The sequence below is a fragment of the Mustela nivalis genome (genome assembly GCF_964662115.1).
Source record: "Mustela nivalis genome assembly, chromosome: 4".
Taxonomy (NCBI): Eukaryota; Metazoa; Chordata; class Mammalia; order Carnivora; family Mustelidae; genus Mustela; species Mustela nivalis.
Genome location: NC_139023.1, coordinates 48,539,515 through 48,560,090, shown reverse-complemented (window position 1 = coordinate 48,560,090; position 20,576 = coordinate 48,539,515). Strand labels below are relative to the sequence as shown.

At 39.0% G+C, this 20,576-nt stretch overlaps 1 protein-coding gene across 3 annotated transcripts in view; it reads right to left on the bottom strand.

Annotated features, from left to right (window-relative positions):
- PPARGC1A (PPARG coactivator 1 alpha) overlaps positions 1-20,576 on the bottom strand; it is a 646,737-nt gene that overhangs the window by 294,535 nt on the left and 331,626 nt on the right. For 2 of the 3 annotated variants that reach the window (XM_082727447.1, XM_082727448.1), the window contains exon 2: positions 5,284-5,451. The exons of the other annotated variant lie outside the window; for it this stretch is intronic. In XM_082727447.1, coding sequence (XP_082583573.1) covers positions 5,284-5,379 — 96 coding nt within the window. In that variant the 5' untranslated portion in view covers positions 5,380-5,451. The remainder of the gene's footprint in view (positions 1-5,283; positions 5,452-20,576) is intronic. 3 annotated transcript variants of the gene reach the window in all.

Genomic DNA, 20,576 nt, shown 5'->3' with positions numbered 1-20,576 from the left:
CTACCCTGTGAGATCATCCCTGCCCTCTTGCACCATGTGGATAGACATAATCCTTTGGTGCTTACAAAAGATTATGTCCTTACAAAGCACTGGATCCAGTCTGCTTTGGCCCAGGCCCCATGTACTTATTAAGTGCTCCTAACCTCTCTGAAACTCCCTCATCTATAAAATGAAGATACTACTCATATCTCCCCAATGCCACAATGATAAGGATTCTATGAGTTAATATAAGGAGAATTCTTAAACAGCTCTTCACACAAAGTAAGCCCTTGATCAGTACATTCCTGATATTATTATCTTCTGTGAGATTTCTGAGCCCTCACTGGGTTTTGTTTATCCTCCTAGTATAAAATACAATATTATTTATATTTATTATAACTCCTCTCCACCATTTTGTTAGTTATTATTCACCCCACCATGAGCCCAGAGACCATTTCTGTCTGGTAATCTCTTTTCAGATAATGCCACCCATATCCACCTTAGACACCTTAAAGAAAAACCTGAGGGCCATTTGACTCTTCCCATATCCTCACACCATGCATCAGTCAATCATCAAATCCTGAGGTTGGTATCTTCTATATATTTCTGAATTTCCCCTCCATCTGCATCTTGTTTCCATGATCCAGCCAGTCCTTACTTAAAATAGTGAAGCACCTTCTTCACTGGGTTTTGGTCTCTACTCTTACCATACCTCAATTAATCTTCCACAGAAATCAGAAATGATCTTTCTTTAAAAAATTTTAAAAAATTAATCCTTATGTCATACCTTTGCTTAAAACCTATCCATGGTTCCCCACGGCCATTTGAAGCTAGTTGGTCTGACGACACAGGACCTCTCTACTCTCTCCCTCTTCAGACTTATCTTCCACCACTCCTGCCTCACACTGAAACACTAGAACCCAGAACAGCTGGCTGCTTAACACATACCTTAGAGTCTCTCCCTTTCCTGTCTCTGATCTGTTCTCTCTAGCCCTGAATTCTCTTCCCAGTTCTTTGTCTAGCTTAAAGCCTTCTCTTTGTTTAATTGACTCTAGATTTACCTCCTCTATGAGCTTATTCTTCAGTGTTTCCATGATACAAAGCATTTTATTGTGCTTCTGTAATTATAGTGACCTGCTGCACTTATCCCACCATGACCTCAAATTTAAGAGCATTGCCTCTAGCTACTTTCTCATCCACTTAACTGTGGATATGCTTGGCACATAGTAGGTATTCAAAGAAATATTGAATAACTTAAAGCATTACATAGACAGTATGTAGACAGGAGCTGACACATACAGTGTGTGCAATGGGTCACTTTACAGTACTTACTAAAGTGCTCTTCTAAGCACTTTCCATAAATTAACACGTTTATTCCTCACAACAATCCTATATGGTAGCTAGGATAATTACCTCCATTTTACAGTTGAATAGAGGATGAAACTGAAGTACAGAGGGTTTACATACTTAGAAAATGATGACCCCAAGTTTAGAACCCAGCAGACTAGCCCTAGACCCCATATTCTTGATACTTATGCTGTAACACCTGTCCAGATAGGGGTACTATGATAAATAAAGATACCTAAACAGACACAGATAGTATGGTCTAGCTCCAATTTTGCAGATGAGAAAGTTGAGGCATAGGAAGTTCATAGAGAAGTGGTCCAGAGAAAAGAAAGTCAAAGCTCAGAGCAGTAATCCCTTCCCCTCACTAACCAACTGTGGAACTTGGGGCAGTCACTCAGCCTCCCTGGGCCTTGGTTCTTCAAGTGCAGTATCAGGGCCAGATCATGTCTTAGCTTTCTTCTAACTCACATTAGCAATTCTCACAGTTCGGCAAGATTAATCAGGGTTGAGTTTGTGCCAGGCTCAGTGCTAAGTGCGGAGACACAGAGGCAAACAAGATGCATCTCTGCCCTGAGAAATTTATCTTCTTGTGGGGGAGACAGGCACAGACAGGCAGTATGGACAGACAAGCTCAAAATGGCCACACCGCAATTACATCGGTTATTTTAAAGGAAACAACCCCAAGATATAATATTATCCAGAAACAAGTCCTTTGCCCCTCCATAAGGTCTTTCAACTGTCAATTGCCAGAACAAGAAAGTAGCACCATGCTCCCCCTCTCCCACCTTTCTTTCAAGATCTCACTCAAGCATAACCCCCTCGTTTGACAAGCAAAGAAGCAAAGTCGCTGCCTTAAGTAGTTTGCCAGTGGTCAGATTGTTACCTGGTGGTAAAAGCCACTGCCACCTCTGTTCCAGAGGTTCTTCCATAGCTGGGCCATGAGAGGCAGGAGCATTAACTCTGACACAGCCGCTGTTGGTTTTCCAGTATGGGTTATATGCTTAAATGGATTTTCAGATTTACAGTTGATTCTAGAAATTGCATCTACTTCATTTCCAACTCCATGGGTAAGCTGGTTCATTTAAGGCAAACAGCATCCAATTAAAATATATTCTGAAGAAGTGAGTGAGCAAGCCATTTTTGTTCAACTCTTAATTTAAAACACAAACACAAAAACAAAAACAAAAATAAAGAACTATCAGGGGGACTTCTCAAATACCAAGTCCCATCACATCATTGTGAGATGAGACAGTTAAAATACATAGGATCAAAATATAATTTGAAAATATACTCTAAGAGGTGGCCTTGTGTAAGAGCAGTGGCCTCAGGGCCAGTCTCAGTGGGTCCACATCTCTTTTCAGCATCTTAGCAGCTATGTGACCCTGGGCATGTTCCCTAACACTACTAAGTCTCAGTCTCCCCACCTGTGCAATAGGATCAAATAATATCTTTCTATCAGAGTACTAGTAAGAATTAGAAATGTAACTTCATGCCTGGTATAGAATAAGGGTTAAAAAAAATAAACGATTAAAAACATTTTATTAAAGTCTTAATGATTCAGAGATTGATTATTCTATTAGAAATTTGTCATGCTTTCTCCCTTTCTTCCTTTTGCTTCCTGCCTGCCCACATCACAGCTGCTCATAAACTATTATTCGTGAGATAAAAAATGAGATAAAATTCAATTCAGATCACACAGCAACAAAAGTGGAATTGGCACTGGAGTCAAACAGGCCTGAACTTGAGCACTGGACGGCTTTTGACAGGTTATATAACCTCCTTGAGTCTTCGTTTTTTCATCGCTAAAATGGAGGCAATCTTCTAAACCTCTAGGCGTCTTACAAAGATGTAAACACACACACACACACACACACACACACACACCCCTCTTGCACTGTAACTGGTAAATAGTAGGTATAGTAGGTAGATAAGAAAGTACTGGATCATTTTTAGTAAGAAATGCAGTATTTGGCTAAACTAAATCTTCAACATCACTCACAACTTATTTTAAAAACAGCTTCATCACTACCATGGATGGCTAAAGGAAGTCATTGTCGCAAAGCTCTTGCATCTGGTGCCATCATATTTCATTTCCTCCCTTGGAGACAGCTTGACTGTCAGCAGAAGTAGGCCGACTTTGTGCATATGTGGACCTGGCATGGCCATACTGATGACTGGAACATGGGGCAGAGGTAGTCCTCAAAGCGGGGAGGCAGGTGAAGCTGAAGCTGACACATTTGACATCTTTTCCCTCCACTGCCATGAATTACTGAGTCAGGGAGACCGAACCAGAGATTATGATGTCCTCCTTTTCATAAGCACTACTTCCACTATAGAAGTTTCTGTTATCAAATGACAGGGTTTGACCAGCTATACAAGATCACATCTTTGGAAGCAAGTAGCAAAGAGAGCATGTTCATTATTTGCCTTTGGGAAATTACTAAGCTAAAGGTTCATGGGATGCTGACATTATAGGACATGTGCTTTTTTACATAAACATTTGGCTTCCATGTTTCTAATTTAAATATTTTGTCTACAGAGATCTCTGAGTCATCTGCTCACATCCTTTCTCCTTTAATCCTCCCTTGAGCTCAGCAGAGACTATATATAAAAATGCTAACTTTCTAAAGGAAAACACATAAACAAAAGACAAAAATCCTAAAGTCACGACTACCTACCATAAAATATCTGAATATTTGTTTAGACCCCCTGGAGACCCACCACATGACATTCTCAAAGTAGCATGCAGAGATTCATTCTGTATCCTTTCCTACTTCCTAAATAATGCTCCCACTCAAAGTGGAAGGACGCCAATTTCATGGCAGGCTGGAGGATGTTTTTCTCGGAAGCTCCTTACTTAACATCACATTGCTTAGAACAGAACATACCTGTCAATATCAGTGCCACATTTCTCTAAAATTTCTCCTGCAGAGGAGAAATTTTATGAAAAGTTTCCTTCTTTTTATAAAAAGAGAGAATTATTTTTTATAATTGATGTTGAAAATCAACTAATTCCCAAATCACCATTTTTTTCTGTGAAACTTTCTGCTACAGACAAAACGGAAAATCACAGTTTCACTTCATCCAACACCATCCAAAAGAAATGCTTCATGCATGGAAATGTGCTTTTTCCATAAGGCAGTGCCATTTAAAGGAAAAAAAAAAAAAAAGCTCTGGCATCGCTCTTCAATATTGTTGTCTAATTAAATAGCAATGCAGTGGATGCGTAAAAGTATGCATTAGAGGTGTGTAATGTGTAATGTGAAGAAGAGTAATCAAAGCCATTCAACAGGATTTAGGAAGGGATTTCAGTTGGCAGCTTATGAGACAGGAGCATATAATTTTGCTAATTTGAAATAGGTATTGTAACATATAAACATTACTGCTTTGCATATTTTAATGAAAACTGCCTCTACACCAAAATGAATCCTTTAGCTTGAACTCTGCATACCACAGAGCTTCTACCTATTATGAGTTCAGCATAAATAAGAAAGGCACGCAAGTTGCATTAAAAGATGGTCACCTCATTAAAATAGGTTAAAACCAAGACCCTTATTCCAAGCTACTATAACACCATAAAGTAAGTCTGATGACAGGTGTTGTATTAAATTTTTATATTACAATGAACTTGTACTCACACAAACCAAATCTGCATGTTTCCTTTGATATACACCTGCAACTTGTTAATTCAAGGGCCTTTATTAAGAAAGTATAAATTTAGCAACATCTATAGATTTGTAAAACCCCATTAGCTTGCTTGAGAATATAGAGTAAATTCATTTGGAGTCTTATTTGCATGGTTTACAAAGAAATGGAAATTAATGAGGACCTTTCCCAAATGGATGTGCCTACAGATAATGCAGTTCTGCAAAAAGACCAATGTGAATTACCTACACTTGGGCTAAAGAGTGGAGAGAGAGAGACCAGGGTCCATCTGGAGCTGAGGACATCACTTACCTGCCAGCTCGCTTCTCGCTGAAGGCCTTTTTTCCAGTCTTCTTCCAGCCTGGGGGAGGTCTCATCCATTGCTGATGCTGCTTGCACAAACTGCATCCGCCAGTGGCTGTTACTCCCTTTCGTTGCAAGCCTTTACCAAAGCGGCAGCGAGGGCAGTTCAGGGGCAGACTGTCATGGAGAAAATGCCAGGCCAGAGGATGAAGGATCGGGCAGGAAGAAGCCACATGGGAATAAATTTGGGATACATGGGGCTACCCTGACAGCTGCCAACTGGCCAGGCGGGAGGCCAGCTCAGCCACTGAGTGTCCAGAGATTAGGAACAACTAAGTTCCAGGGCCAGCGGACAATGGGTCATTCTTATGCTTCTGGCATAAAGGTCAGAGGAGGGAAGTGTGAAGGCATGCTTTATGCCCTGGAAATATGCATTTCTATGTGTGCTCCCATCTTCTCCTCACCCCAACACACACACACACACACACACACGAATTTGCATTGTTCTGCACCGTGGTATCAATAGGCTGGAATATCCTGGAAGTAATAAGTTACTTTACATAGAAGCAACACTTTTCATTTGAACACATTTCCCCCAGCACCATATGAATCACTCACCAGCCAGTAAACATGAAAAATAGCAAGCTCCCTTGGGTGAAAAATAGACTGATCCCTATAGTTGAATCCTGAGCATCTACAGTCCCTGGCTTCACCCCATGGGATGTTTTGCCACAGACACTCAGCCTTGACCATGGACCCCAACCCTTTTTCCAAATGATTATCCAAAATGATCAGTTTGGACAGACTCCTCAAAATGTGGGGCTAAACCAACCCAAATCTAAACAAAGTCTGTCCTGCTTCACTGGTTTCTTGCACAGAATGACCCTCTCTTGCTGTTCAGAATTGATTACCTATAATTTTAAGGTGTGTAGCTGGAACTACTGTTGGTAGTACCTACTTCTTTTCAGTTAGAACAGTGGTTCTCAAACTTGACTACACAACAGAATCAACTGGGAAGCTTTGTAAAAACACTATCACCAGGCTGCATCCCCTTCAGATTCCAGGATTAAAATCACAGAACTCAGTTTTGAGTATCATTTGAGGTTTCTCTAATATAATCACTCTTCTGAGGTTTGAATCCCCCATGACCCTGCTTATACCACCATATATGGTAAACTCACCACCTCTGGAAACAGTCTTATTCCATGGTTGATAGCTTTGTCCCCAAATAAATTGATATTCTTCCCCTTGTCAATTCCATAGTTGTATTGTTGTTGTTGTTGTTGTTGTTGTTTTTAATTCCATAAGGAATAAGAATAAAACCTATTCTGTAAGACAATGCTTCAAAGATCCAAGGACAATAGTGGTCCCTGTTTCAAGTATCTGCTGAAATGTCTCTTTTCCAGGTGAGATTTTGCTAGTTCCTTCTGCAAACTATGTGAAAGGCTGTTGGGTAATTTCTCCATCCTGGTTACTGGCCTCAAAATACACCTCTAGTGATAATGATTGTAATATTCCAGAATCCAGGCTAGTATTTCTGTTATGATCTATCATGGCACATAGACCTCAATTTTCACATACCTTATTTGGAAAATCTTCCCAATAAAAAGCACCATAATAATAAGAAAAGTGGCCAGCATTTACTGAGCTTGGATTTAGTTACCCAGCACTGTTTTAAGTGCTTCATTGGCCTTACCTCATTTATTCTTTATACAGATTCTATGAAGTCATTATTATGCTCCTGATTCATAGATGAAGAATTCAAGAGGCAAAGACATCTGCTCAGGTGATGGGCCAGGAGTTAACTCGGATCTGATTGCAGTGTTCTAGATCCCTCCCTCATGCCAGTCAATGCCCTTTTACCTGTACAGTCTTGGACTGTCTTGCCTGTCTTGACAATCACACCTCACTGATACAATGCCACTGCCAGTTAATACAAGTAGGTTTGCTTGCACCTTCAGATTATAGACGAACGTGTTTTATAGACTAGAACCTGCCATACAAGCCTAACTTGCCATTACTACTCATTTAATAGTCACAAGACTATACATTGCCCCTCACCTCTAACAAAGCAGATAAATGCAAAATCCTTCCTTTACTTGCTTGGTTTTCTCTTTTATTTAGAACATTCAGATGCTTTTTCAGAGGTTATCCTGAGGTATAAAAGAATATGAACAACAATAAAAGGAGGCAAGCGAGAGAAACAAGGGTCTAGAATATTTTCCCAGACCCTAGACTCAATGTCAGCCTTACCAATCATCAGTTCTTCCCCACCTCCTGCAAACATTTAGCAACAGGACCCCATAAGGAGATCTGGGAGCAATCAATTTACCATTTGAATCATATCATCTGCAAGGTAGCTCAATCAGTTGTGATAGAAGGCGGGACACAAAAAGTCTTTGAAGTCTAAAAGACCTAGGGTTGATTAGCAGCCCCATTATTAGGCAGCTCTATGTCCCTGGGTAGGTCACTCAACCTCTCTGAACCTAGTTTCCATGCCTGCCAAAGGGAAGCATTATCATCTCAATTGGGCATATTATTGTTCATCAGTACCTCTTTCTCTTATGTTCCAATCACACAGCAAGACTGAATTTTAAGCCCCTTAAAATTAAGCATAACCACATGCCTTGTTTTGGTTAATAGAATATGAGAAAAAGGATGGGTATCACTTTCCACGGGGAGACCTTGATCACCAGCACTTGACGGTCAGCCCACCCTTCCCCATAATGCAATGATAACAAGGCATGTGTTGATAAGGTATGCCTTAATACCAAAGCAGACTGGATTGTTGAGCTGACTCCTGGAGAACGGTTGCCTTGGAGAGTAACCTGGACCAACAACAGACACTATAGGAACAAGAAATAAACTGCCAGGCTGGCTTTTTCCCTCAGTACAACCTAGTCCATCCTGGCCAATACACCATTCTTGCTATACGGAATTGTTGTCACAATAACATGAAATAATCCAACTGGAGTATTTATTGCAAGCCTTGAGTAAGTCTGAAATATTATTTTAAATAGATTCCATCACAAGCCCAGTCTGCTCTACACATGTACCTTACACTCCAGTATTTCCCCTTCGTTTACAGCCTGCATTTCTCCTGCTCATCAGTTAGTAGCTTTAAGCATGCAATTTCCACAGATGATGTAGAAATATGAATTTTAAAAGGAAAGGGTAAAAGTGTTCAATAATGCAGTGTCACTCTGTGTCAGAATGCAAACTCAGAATAGCATGACTTTGATGCTACTTATCATTTAGCAAAGAAACTAATGAAAGCAAAATGAAGCATCAAATAATAAATGTACTTCAGTATAAATTTTCTACTAATAAAATAAAGTACATGTCTCCAAAATGTAAACATAATGAGAACATACATGAATAGAGGAGCTTATTAAATAGCATAGCTTTTATTCACTATTCTTAAATCAAGCAATGGAAAAAGAAGTAGTTTTGTTTTTGTCTTTGTTAAATGCTTTCATTAAAAGAAGTTTTGACTATGAAAATAAACTATAAGGAAAGTATAGATAACACTCTGGCCAAATCACGTCACTGACATTTTAAGACGCAAACTCTAGTCTGCCCTGGGACATGACTGGGAGAGACTTTTTTTTTTAATGGTATTTTCAAATGCAAATGCTAATACTATGACCCATGTTATGCATTGTATTGTGTCCTCCCACAGAGATAGGTTGGAGTCCCAACCCATAGTACCCCAGAATGTAACCTTATTTGGACACAGGATTTTTGCAAAGGTGATCAAACTAAAACAAAATCATTAGGGTGGATCTTGACCCAACATGACCAGTATCTTTATAAATTGTAGACATATGTACACACACAGGGAGAAGCCATGTGAAAATGAAGGCAGAGATAAGGCAATACATCGACAAGCCAAGCAACACCAAGGATTGCCAGCAAATCACTCTTTTTTCCTCAAGATAAGCAGCTTATTAAGAATATGCTGACTAGGGGGGCCTGGGTGGCACAGTCACGAAAGTGTCCGACTCTTGATTTCAACTCAGACCGTGATCTCAGGGTCGTGAAAATGGGCTCTGTGCTCAGTGTGGAACCTGCTTGGAAGATTCTTTCTTCCTCTCCCTCTGCTCCTCCCCACTGTGCTTACTCACTTTCTCTTTCTCTCTCTATCTCTCTCTCTCTCTCTCTCTCTCTCAAATAAATAAATAAATAAATCTTTCTTTCTTTTTTTTTTTTTTTAAGAATATGCTGACTAATAAGAAATAGACTTTTAGAATTTATGCTTTTTTCTTGTGGAAAAGTTATATAAAAAAATTACAAAGGAAAAATCTATACAAAACACATCATTAGTCAGTCCTCCCTTGATTCTGAGGAAATTCCTTTTAGCTTATACAATAAAAATGGGTTAATACTTCATTTTAAGAATCAAAAATCTAGAAAACAAAGAGTTTTCCAGATGAATTAAACCCTGCATTCCACTATGTCCAATGAGGGTATGATAAGGGCATAAATGTGTTCAAGTAGATACGGATACTCTGTCTAGAGGAGAAAATGAAAGGAAGTCTGGGCCAGGAGAAGAGGGGCACAATGATGAAAATAAGTAGGGAGCCAAGGAGTCTCCAGGCATGGAAGAAATGGATGGTCTTTTACCTACTGATAGGATTTTGCACCTACTTTCACTTAACAGCTGGGCTAGAATATTTTTGAGTCCTTATCATCCACTTTATTATACATTCTTCCTTCACATCCATTCTCACTAAAATTTTTCAAGATATTTCCTTATAAACATTTACTTCTGTTTTTGCTTCTTTTTTTTTAATTGGAAGCTAATAGTAAGGTGTGAATCATCAGAATTTGCTTCTCACACACACTCACAAAAAGAAACTATAATAATATATCAAATCCAAAATACCAGAGGTGTCTGTATATTAATTCTAACAAAACAAAATAAAAACAAATAAACAAAATCAGCTATCGTAAAAATGATAAATCTGAAATGGATGAACTCTGGCCCTATAGCAATATTTTGAAAAGGAAGAAAAAAGTATTGGTCTTGAGTTCATTGTTTCACTGGAATAATTAATATTTACCATTCCTTGCATAAAATATCTAAACTGAACTACAACAATGCCTACAAGACTGTAGTCAGTGGAACACTGAAACTGGCAAAATGCTCTTTCATATACCATGAGCTTTGGGTTATATGCTTACCAAGATTCACTTGTGTTTTTTACCAGCCCTATTTATGCCAGTTTTGCCTATTAATGTAATTATATAATTTAATTAAATAATATTTCTATAAAATGTGACTTGCAATGGAAAGGGAGTTGTTGCTTTCCTGAAACTAGTCAAATGTTTTGGAAAGACTCAATAAAGAAAAAATCCTTTAAAAAATTTACCATTGTATTTCCCTGATGCCGAGTGATATGGAGCACTTTTTCATGTGTCTGTTGGCCATCTGGATGTCTTCTTTGCAGAAATGTCTGTTCATGTCCTCTGCCCATTTCTTGATTGGATTATTTGTTCTTTGGGTGTTGAGTTTGCTAAGTTCTTTATAGATTCTGGACACTAGTCCTTTATCTGATATGTCGTTTGCAAATATCTTCTCCCATTGTTTATAGCAGCAATGTCCACAATAGCCAAACTATGGAAAGAACCTAGATGTCCATCAACAGATGAATGGATCAAGAAGATGTTGTATATATACACAATGGAATACTATGCAGCCATCAAAAGAAATGAAATCTTGCCATTTGCGACAACATGGATGGAACTAGAGCGAATCATGCTTAGCGAAATAAGTCAAGCAGAGAAAGACAACTATCATATGATCTCCCTGATATGAGGAAGTGGTGATGCAACATGGAGGCTTAAGTGGGTAGGAGAAGAATAAATGAAACAAGATGGGATTGGGAGGGAGACAAACCATAAGTGACTCTTAATCTCACAAAAAAAACTGAGGGTTGCTGGGGGGAGGGGGTTTGGGAGAAGAGGGTGGGATTATGGACATTGGGGAGGGTATGTGCTTTGGTGAGTGCTGTGAAGTGTGTAAACCTGGGGATTCACAGACCTGTACCCCTGGGGATAAAAATATATATTTATAAAAAATAAAAATTAAAAAAAAAATTACCATTGTAGGGACAAGGATCATAAAAATCTGTACAGACCTCTCTACTTGGGTTGCTGGTCACTGTCTTTACATTCTTAATTAACACTGAAGAAATTGAAACTGGAATTTGTAGAGGTTCCTTTAGGGATACAGCCTATCCAAAAAAAAAAAAAAAAAAGACACCCCTCTAGTTTATAGCAAAGACCTTGGCTCCACCTCAAAATAATGGTGAATAAATGTGGACCTTGTGATTTTAAGCAAAAGTCAAATGTTTTGTATATGTATGTGATTTATGATTCCCCAACTTAATCAACTTATGTGATTAATCAATCAACAACCATTTTCAATTGTATGGAATAAGAAGTTTTCTATAATAAAAAAGAAAGTGGTAAATCAGGAAGAACTTTTTCTTAACCTGCATATATTGAGCAGGGATAGAAAGCAATAGACTCATATTCAAACCAAGAAACAGAATCCATTTCAATACCAAAGTCTACTTAAATCACTTAAGTGAGAAACAGCCTAGCTATAACTATAGGCATTAAATGTTGTATAAATCTGAGCCACGTAGACTCCAATTAATTACTGCATGATATTACCATGTCTTCCTATAACTATGTAATAATACCAACTGCCTATAATCAGAAGGATTTAGTAGACATTTATTGATGGAAATCAGATGATTTCATCCACAGTGTCTGAATTACTTTGATATGCTTGAGCCTGAAGCGAAATAATGTAATAAAAAACAACATACAGATGAGAACCTCAATTTTTCTCTACGTATGAATCTGTCACTGATCTGAGAAGAATCAAATCTAAGTCCAAACAGGTGAAGACATTCCATACTTTATCCTTCCCAATTCAATATAAAAATAATGATTCTCTTTCCAGTATGTTTATACACTATTCCTGACTTGATGGTATCCTGGATATTGAAGGAGCTCAGAGACACAGAGTATTGCCTTAGTAAATGTTAAGCAAAGCAGAGATGAATTACAGAATATTTTCTTTATTTTACAGAATACTTTCTTAAAAGAGTTTACTTGAAAGATCATCTGAAGTCATAAGCCTTCAAAATAATAACCAATAGACTAATAAGTAGAGTGGGAAGGTAAATCTTATGAGTAAGATGAATGAGAAACAGGCTATACGGCAGGCTGGAAATGTCTTTCCACCTTCCTCGTCCTCCTGCCCCTCTCACCCCAAAAAGTTGTCCAGTAGACTGTCATGGAGCTAAAAAAAAAAGTCTGCCAGTTATACGTTTTGGTTTTAAAAACTTTCTTATCAATATCTATGAAACCACAAATACTCCTAGGAAGAGTAGCCTAAAGCTTTATCTCCTAACACTTTGACTCAAGTTATTGTCCAGTTCGGCTTGAAGAGTAAGACTTTGCAACCACGTAAGGGATGAGAATGGGGACAAGGGGAACTTCAGAAGAGGAGAAAGGCTTGGAACAGAGAAGGTGAAGGACTGCCAAAGTCCCTCAGGCAAAAATAAATTTCTGAAATAGGAATTCAAAGACTCATGGAAATTGACTTTATCAACCACCAAGTTCTTTTGATTGAAGATTATTAAAAACAATCCAACTGGTTTACATAGTTACACACATACTTGGGTTCTCATTGCTGTTATGAAATGTTAAGTTGGCATGGGCAGGAGGGTGGGAGTGGGTGTTGGGAATCTCTTCCTTCTTCATTTACTCTTGATAGTAATATCTTAACACAAGGGAAACCTCAAGATACTGTTTGAGAATTTCAAAATAGGAGTGAATTAAGATGTGAATTGAGTTGCAAGGTAGGCTTGTTTCTCCAAGTATATAGACCAGCATTACTTAGGAGGTTGTCAGAAATGTAGAATCCTTTATCCATTCATCTGTATGGTAACTAACATAACATAATAAAAAAAAATTAACTGAAAAAAAATTAAAATACCAAAATAAAAATTAAAAAATAATAATAATTTAAAAAAAAAAAGAAATGTAGACTCCTGGGCCTCACTCCAAATCTACAGAAGTTCATTTGCATTTTAACAAGGCTAACTCATTAAGTTTAAGAAACAATGGAAAGTGGGGCGCCTGGATGGCTCAGTGGGTTAAAGCCCCTGCCTTTGGTTCAGGTCATGATCTCAGAGTCCTGGGATCAAGGCCCACATCAGACTCTCTGCTCAGCAGGGGGCCTGCTCCCCTGCCCTCTGTCTACCTCCTCTGCCTATTTGTGATCTCTGTCTGTCAAATAAATAAAATCTTTAAAAAAAAAAAAAAAAGAAGCAGAAAGAAACAATGGGAAAGAAGATGTACCTTGAAGGCCTATTTGCACAGTAAGCTTTATATTATTATTATTATTATTATTATTATTATTTATTATGAGCATAGGTTTAGAGTAGCTTAGAAATAGAATGACTGATTAATATTACAGGTTGGGGCACCTGGGTGGCTCAGTCAATTAAGTGTCTATTTTTTTGTTTTGTTTTTTGTTTTTAGGGATTGTAAATTTTTATTTTTGTTCACAAAAAATAGATATTATTAACTTTTTAAGTAAACCAAAATATGCTGGCTCATTTTAAGCAAGTTAGGATGCCTTTTTTTGAAATGTAATTGAAGTGTCTGATTCTTGATTTCAGCTCAGGTAATGATCTCAGGGGTGTGAGATCAAGTCTTGCAATGGGCTTCATGCTCAGAGCAGAATCTGCTTGAGATTCTCTCCCTTCCTTGCCCCTCCCCCTGCTCACATGCTCGCACATACAGGTGGGTACTCTCTCATGCGCTCTCTCTCTCTCTTTCTCTAAGATAAATAAATAAATAAACCCTTTTAAAAAAATGTTACAGGGAACAATTTAGTTCCCAATCAAGAAATTGGTTGCTACCTTGGGAGAACCTTCTCAGTGATCTCACTTTCAAAATTACATAAGAATTTTTATAAGTGTGGTGCAGTTGGTGTGAAGAGCAGGACCCCTGCCTTCTAATTACTCAGCAAACTCAACATACATGACGATTCTACTTATTAGTTCAGAAAAACAGCTGATGACAAGTGAAAGACGCCTCCTATGGACGTTTAGATGACTGATTTTGTATAAATCAATTTTGAGTACCACAAAATGTCAGAAAATACCAAATGAGGAGAAAAGAATCAATAGATAACCTTGGAATTAAATGAGTGATGAATAATCTTTACCAACTAAAATAAATTAAATCATGAAAACCAAGTCAAAGTAACATCAAGGATCTGACTAACAACCATAAAAAAAAAAAATTCTCCTTGACTTATGATGGGGTTACATCCTGATAAACCTATAAAAAGTTGAAAATATGGTAAGTCAAAAACACACTTAATGATATTCCCAACCTGACTTAAATGTGCTCATAACATATTAACCTATAGTTAGGTAAAATTACCTAACAGAAAGCCTGTTTTATAATATAATATTGAGTATCTTGTGTAATTTACTGAATACTATACTGACAGTGAAAAAGAAGAATGGTGGTATGGGCACACAATGGTGGTATGCCAGTGGTTTACCCTTATAATCATATGGCTGAGTGGGAGCTTGGCTTATTGATGCCACCTAGCACCATGAGAGTACCCTAGGCATATCACTAGCCCAGGAAAAGATCAAAATTCAAAATTCAAAATACAGTTTCTACTGAATGTGTATCACTTTGGCACCATTATAAAGTCAAAAAATCTCAAATCGAACCATCATAAATTACATCCATAATTTAGAGGTGAGGCCACTTGCTATAAACATGCATGTTCATTCTTCTTTCCAGAAAAGCATTATGACAGGAAGTACAAAATAAAAGCTGAATTCATACTTTCTAGCTTCTATCTGAACAGCCATAATTTTTAAAGGTTCTACAACAAAGAAGCCAATTTGCAGATGCAGACCAGGTATTAACCTAGCAACCATGAAACTAAGCATACATTTGTTTAGCATTTTCAGCATTTAGAGAGTAAGAGTAAGGGGACAAACTCTATAATATATTTAATTCACTTTATTTTATATTCTAAATGTGCCTATTACAGCTATCAAATAAACCAGAAATTTATAGACAGACCAAATGTCAAAATTCCAATTCAATGTTTTTCTGAGTCCCAAACTAGCATCAGAGATAAATCCAGTCCTATAACAGAAGTCAAGACAAATGTCTTTCTCCCTAAATAAATAGCTGCAAAGTAGTGTCTTCGTATCATTTTATTACTCATGGATGCCAAATGCATGAACTGGATACCTACTATGTGCTAAAATGGTGCCAGGTACTCATGATTAAGAGATAAAGAGAACACGTCACTGTCCTCACCATCCTCTGGGAAAATAGCCAGGTAAGCAAATCATTTCAGCTACAAATAATATCTGAGCTATGGAGAAGGAAACATGCTTTCACTAACTACCTCAGGGATCCATACCATCCCACACACTAACCCCAACATAGTTCAACTCTAGAAATCCCACTTATATGTCAGTGTCCTTTACAAAGAGCAACATGAAGACCTTGACCCAACCCTTGGTGTAAAATCCAGATTTAAATGTTTGAGTGGTAGTATTTTTAAATATAATAATTTCTGAACTATTTCCACAATAATGTAGACTACAACACCAGGACTTTATGGTGCTCTGACCTATGGAATCTTTCTCCTTTTTAGACTCATTTCTAAATCCAAATATTCATGGATGCCAACAAGACACCAAACAGACAAACTCTCCTTTGATAGATTCCAGGTAATGATTGTATACACAGAGAAATCTGGGGACAAGAATCCTTCTGACCCAAAAGCCCTGAGGCCCTGTTTCCCCAAAGATCTCCTTCAGAGGAAGACCAACCCAATATCAGTAGAGATGGTCTTTTGAATAACATTTAACAAAGGCATGTTCCTTGGGCTGACATTCTTTTTTTTTTTTTTTTTAAGATTTTATTTATTTATTTGACAGATAGAGATCACAAGTAAGCAGAGAGGCAGGCAGAGAGAGAGGGAGGAGGAAGCAGGCTCCCTGCTGAGCAGAGAGCCTGATGCGGGGCTCAATCCCAGGACCCTGAGATCATGACCTGAGCCGAAGGCAGAGGCTTTAACACACTGAGCCACCCAGGTGCCCCCGAGAGCTGACATTCTTAAAGACAAAGAGATAGGAGCATGCACAGCAAAGGGATTCAAAAATGTAGCCTTTTGGGGAGGGTTTAAGGAGTGGGTGGGAACTGTATTTTTTGGAGTAAGGCAAAAAGAGTACTCTCTGGGACCTTTTAATTTTCACTTTGTTGGAAGAAACCACTCAATGCTTCCAATTCAGTTCCATCGAGGAACAGCAGAGGAAGCAGAGGCTGGGACACCTTTTCTCCAAGAGGCAGCCCACATGGAGCGTATATCTAACACTTGTAGATGCACTTCTCATCTAAAGCTGAGTCTGCCACCCTACCTAAAACAGCACTGGGAATCAAGACCGTGAACAAATTTAGAAACCAAATTAAGCCAAGACTATCCTGCAGATGGTAAAGACATAGTAAATATACTAAACCAGGGGCCTGAATCACGTCACCGGTCTAGAAAATTCCTTGGCACTACCCTTTGTTACAATGGTAGACTTATAGGCTAAAGGCTGTTGAGTACTTACTGCATGCCATGCACTACAATCTTTACTACAATTCTATAAGATGTTATCATTATCTCTTCAATGGAGATGAGGGAATGCAAGCATGGAAAAATTCAGTAACTTTCCAAAGTTCTCATGGTCTTTAAAGGGTAGGACGTGGACTAAGTGGTGATTCCAGAACCATTCTGATAGCCACACTTTCACCTGCTGTCCCTCTTAATCACCCTTCACAACAATTAAGGGCTATGATGGCACCTGCCACCAGGTTGCAGACTCACCCAGGGACTCTTCCAAGCCACATACCAGATTGAGTCACAGATATGGAAATAATAGATCCTGAGCTATGTGGGAAATGCAAAGCCATGAAAGAATGCACAAGACAGAGAGCCCAGCCCTCCAGAATAGATTCTCAGGCTTGTGCTTCTTCAAGAAGCCCTAGTCCCTCCTTCTGGTTCGATGGGTACTATTACAGTTGTCCTCTTTTAACATGAGCTTAATGCCTTCTTTAAGGAAAGAGGAGGAAGAAGAGGAGGGAAGGAGGAAGAAGAAGACTTGCAAGTGTATAATGAACCGGAATTATAGCTACTGCTCTGATGCCATGTGTTATTTTTGGCTGAGTGTCCTACTCTTCTGGATTCCAATGGTAGGGTGCTAAAGCTTGCTCCAGTAACACAGGCTGACTGCTGTCCCCAAAGGACCCTAAGGAAAACAAGTCGAACTATCTCACAGTCTTTAGCAGACAGGGGAGGTTTAACATAAAGAAACTCCCACTTAACGTTTTCTCCAAAAAGAATCCATTCATTATCTTTATTTCCGACACAGTATTTATGAATTTCCTTTCAGCAGGGCCCATCAGGGCAAACGTCACAACTCTGTGGTAAAATATGTGCGTTTTCTTTTCCTCCTAGGGAGATTAAGGCCAATGAATAAAAGAAAGGGGGATGTGGCCCCTATATTTAGCTCTCCTTACAACATCATGTCTCACGGGTATTAAAAATAGACCCAAATCACTTGAAGACATTCTGAAAAATCAAAGGCAGAATAGCTTTCCAAGAGAAAGTTTTAAATGTTTGCTTTCTTTCTAGTTGAGATTTTTCAGGAACAAAAGCAGTTGAGTGGACTCCCCTTCTTAGGAGGCCAGGCCAGGTGGCTCCAGGGGTCTTATAACAGACTGTCTCCTCTTGTCATCCCCTCAGCCTCCATTCTTCGTGGTCTGGATTTTAAGAGAAATCTGGGCTGGCCCTTGGCAAAAGGTGTGAAATAGTCTGATTAGAGAAATTCTCCTCTGTTAACAACCTTCCCTCCACTCAGCATTCTGACACTCCCAAGGTCCCTGTCAGAGTGAAGTCAGCTTGGATTCAATTCACTGAACAAATATGTGTTATTTGTGATGTGCCAGGCACAGTGCCAGGCAGGGCAAAGGATGCAGAGGGGAGCAAAGGATGGAACGTCCTTGTTAGAGAAGGTGCCAGGTAATTCCACAATTAAGTAAAGCTTCCAGAGAACCACAGACCACACAATTCAAAGAGAGAGGTGACATCTTGTTGGAAGTATCAGAATGGACGTCATGCTGGACACAGCACTTGAAACAGACAACGAAGACAAGGATGGGAATGGAGAACTCAAAATACCTGTGCCCAGGTATGAAAGGTCAGGAATTAGCTTAGTGTAGCACCTCTTCTCAGAAATGTATGCCTGCTAAACCCAGCGGAAAAAGCCTTTTGGAACCAAAAAAAAGGAATTTCCAGTTGGAGAAATCTCATAGATTAAAGAATGCAGCCTCTTTCCAAACTTACAGTTCCCCAGCAATATAACTTGGGCAATTTTCTTCCCTTCCCTGAGCCTCACTTTCATCATCTCTAAAGTGGGGGTCATGCTCCACAGGGCTGATGTGCTGATTACATCATATCATGAATACATAATATTTGGCTCAGTGTGTGGCACATGGTTCATGAAAACACTCAGTGAATGCATATTACTCACTGAAATGGAGCTACTTAAATGAGATCATATTTCTAATATGCCTCCAATCATAAACAGTACCCACTCTGCTGGCAGGAAGGCTTGACTAACATTAGGGACTCACATTGGTAAGATGGTGTGGCCTTTGTTTTCATACATGTCTAATTTTCAGACTGTTTTGTGGCTTATACCACTCCATAAAGGAAGAAGGCCTCACAGCAATTTCCAGTTTCCAATTACCAAAGCAAATACCAAACCTTGAAAAAAAATATTTTAATAAGACTTTATGTCATTTTCTGCTAGTGTAGCTCATGACACTTCGGAATCATTCATACAGAGGTTAATGAAAAGTTGAGGAGTCTTTTCTGATATAAGGTAAGAGAAAAAAGGGGTCCCTAGGGAGGTTAACAGTGAGGGGGGAAAAAAAGCAGAGGTGAATATCAATGTTTGTGGAATAATGTGGTGTTCCTTAAATTTCTGTGAGCACATGAACCCACTGGGAATCTTGTTCAAATGAAGACTCACTGGTTGATCTGGAGTGGGGACTGAAACTCATGAACTGGTGACATCTATGCCCTTGGTCCATGGACCACACTTTGAATACAAGAGATAGTATTTTTTTAGGGCTTGGGAAAAAGCTGAGTGGGGAAACCATAAGAACTCCAGATGGAAGAAAGTCAATTGAAACAAGAGGGCATGAGTACTGGGTGGTTCAAGAGGCAGCCAAACCAGAATGTAAGTATAGATACAAAACGTCCAAGGGGAAGAGTTTCAGATAAGGAGCGGTCCCAGCTCACGAAGCTCCAGTGCGTTACTCACGTTGTCTGTGAGTCACTCCTAGCCTTTTAGAATTGTTGATGGCAAACATTCTGGAGAGTGCTGCAAAACAGGAATGTGCTCATAGCCATTAACTATGAAGCACTAACTCATTTCAGCAGCCTGACACAAATTATGCTCCGCACTTGAAAAATAGCTATTGATCAGTCCCTTCTTTCTCATGCCTTCCAATACTCCGGATCAGCACTTCCATTCACTTCCTCCCTACAGATGCCTTCATGCACCTTGTGAGATCCTTCCCAAACCAAAAAATATCCCCCAAGATTGCACTCTATTTTCTTTGAGATTTTGCCTTTCAAAAACAAAGAAAGAGGTAAACCAAAAGTATCTCTTTTCATTTCTCCACGTATCTCTTCCTATGAACTTCCCAATGTCTTTTATTTCTCTACTCATTATAGATACAAAGGCAACAAATCAACTGATCTATCATTTCCTGTGTTAGAAGATAAGAAGCTAAGAGGGCATGAAAAGGACGGAATATAGAATTACCTTTAAAGAATTAAATCAGCTGCCGGGGCAGGTTGAATGGTAACACTCTGAGCACCTTCAAGTAGCAGCTTGAGCATCAATAAAGCAAAAGCAAGCTCCTGGTCTTTCAAGCTAGGCTAATGTGCATCTTCCCTTGTCCCTTTCTTAATCTTAAGAAAAACTGATGATGCATGTAGGTCTTCTGTGGCAGACTGACTACAACATTGGGTGTCCCCAGTTCTCTGCCGCTCTCAGGACCCTGTATCCACACCTTATGCCATGTCACTCTATGGCTTCTCCCACTGAGAAGTGGGATCTATCTTGCCATCCCTTGAGTCTTGACTGTCTTGTCTCACTTTAGCCGAT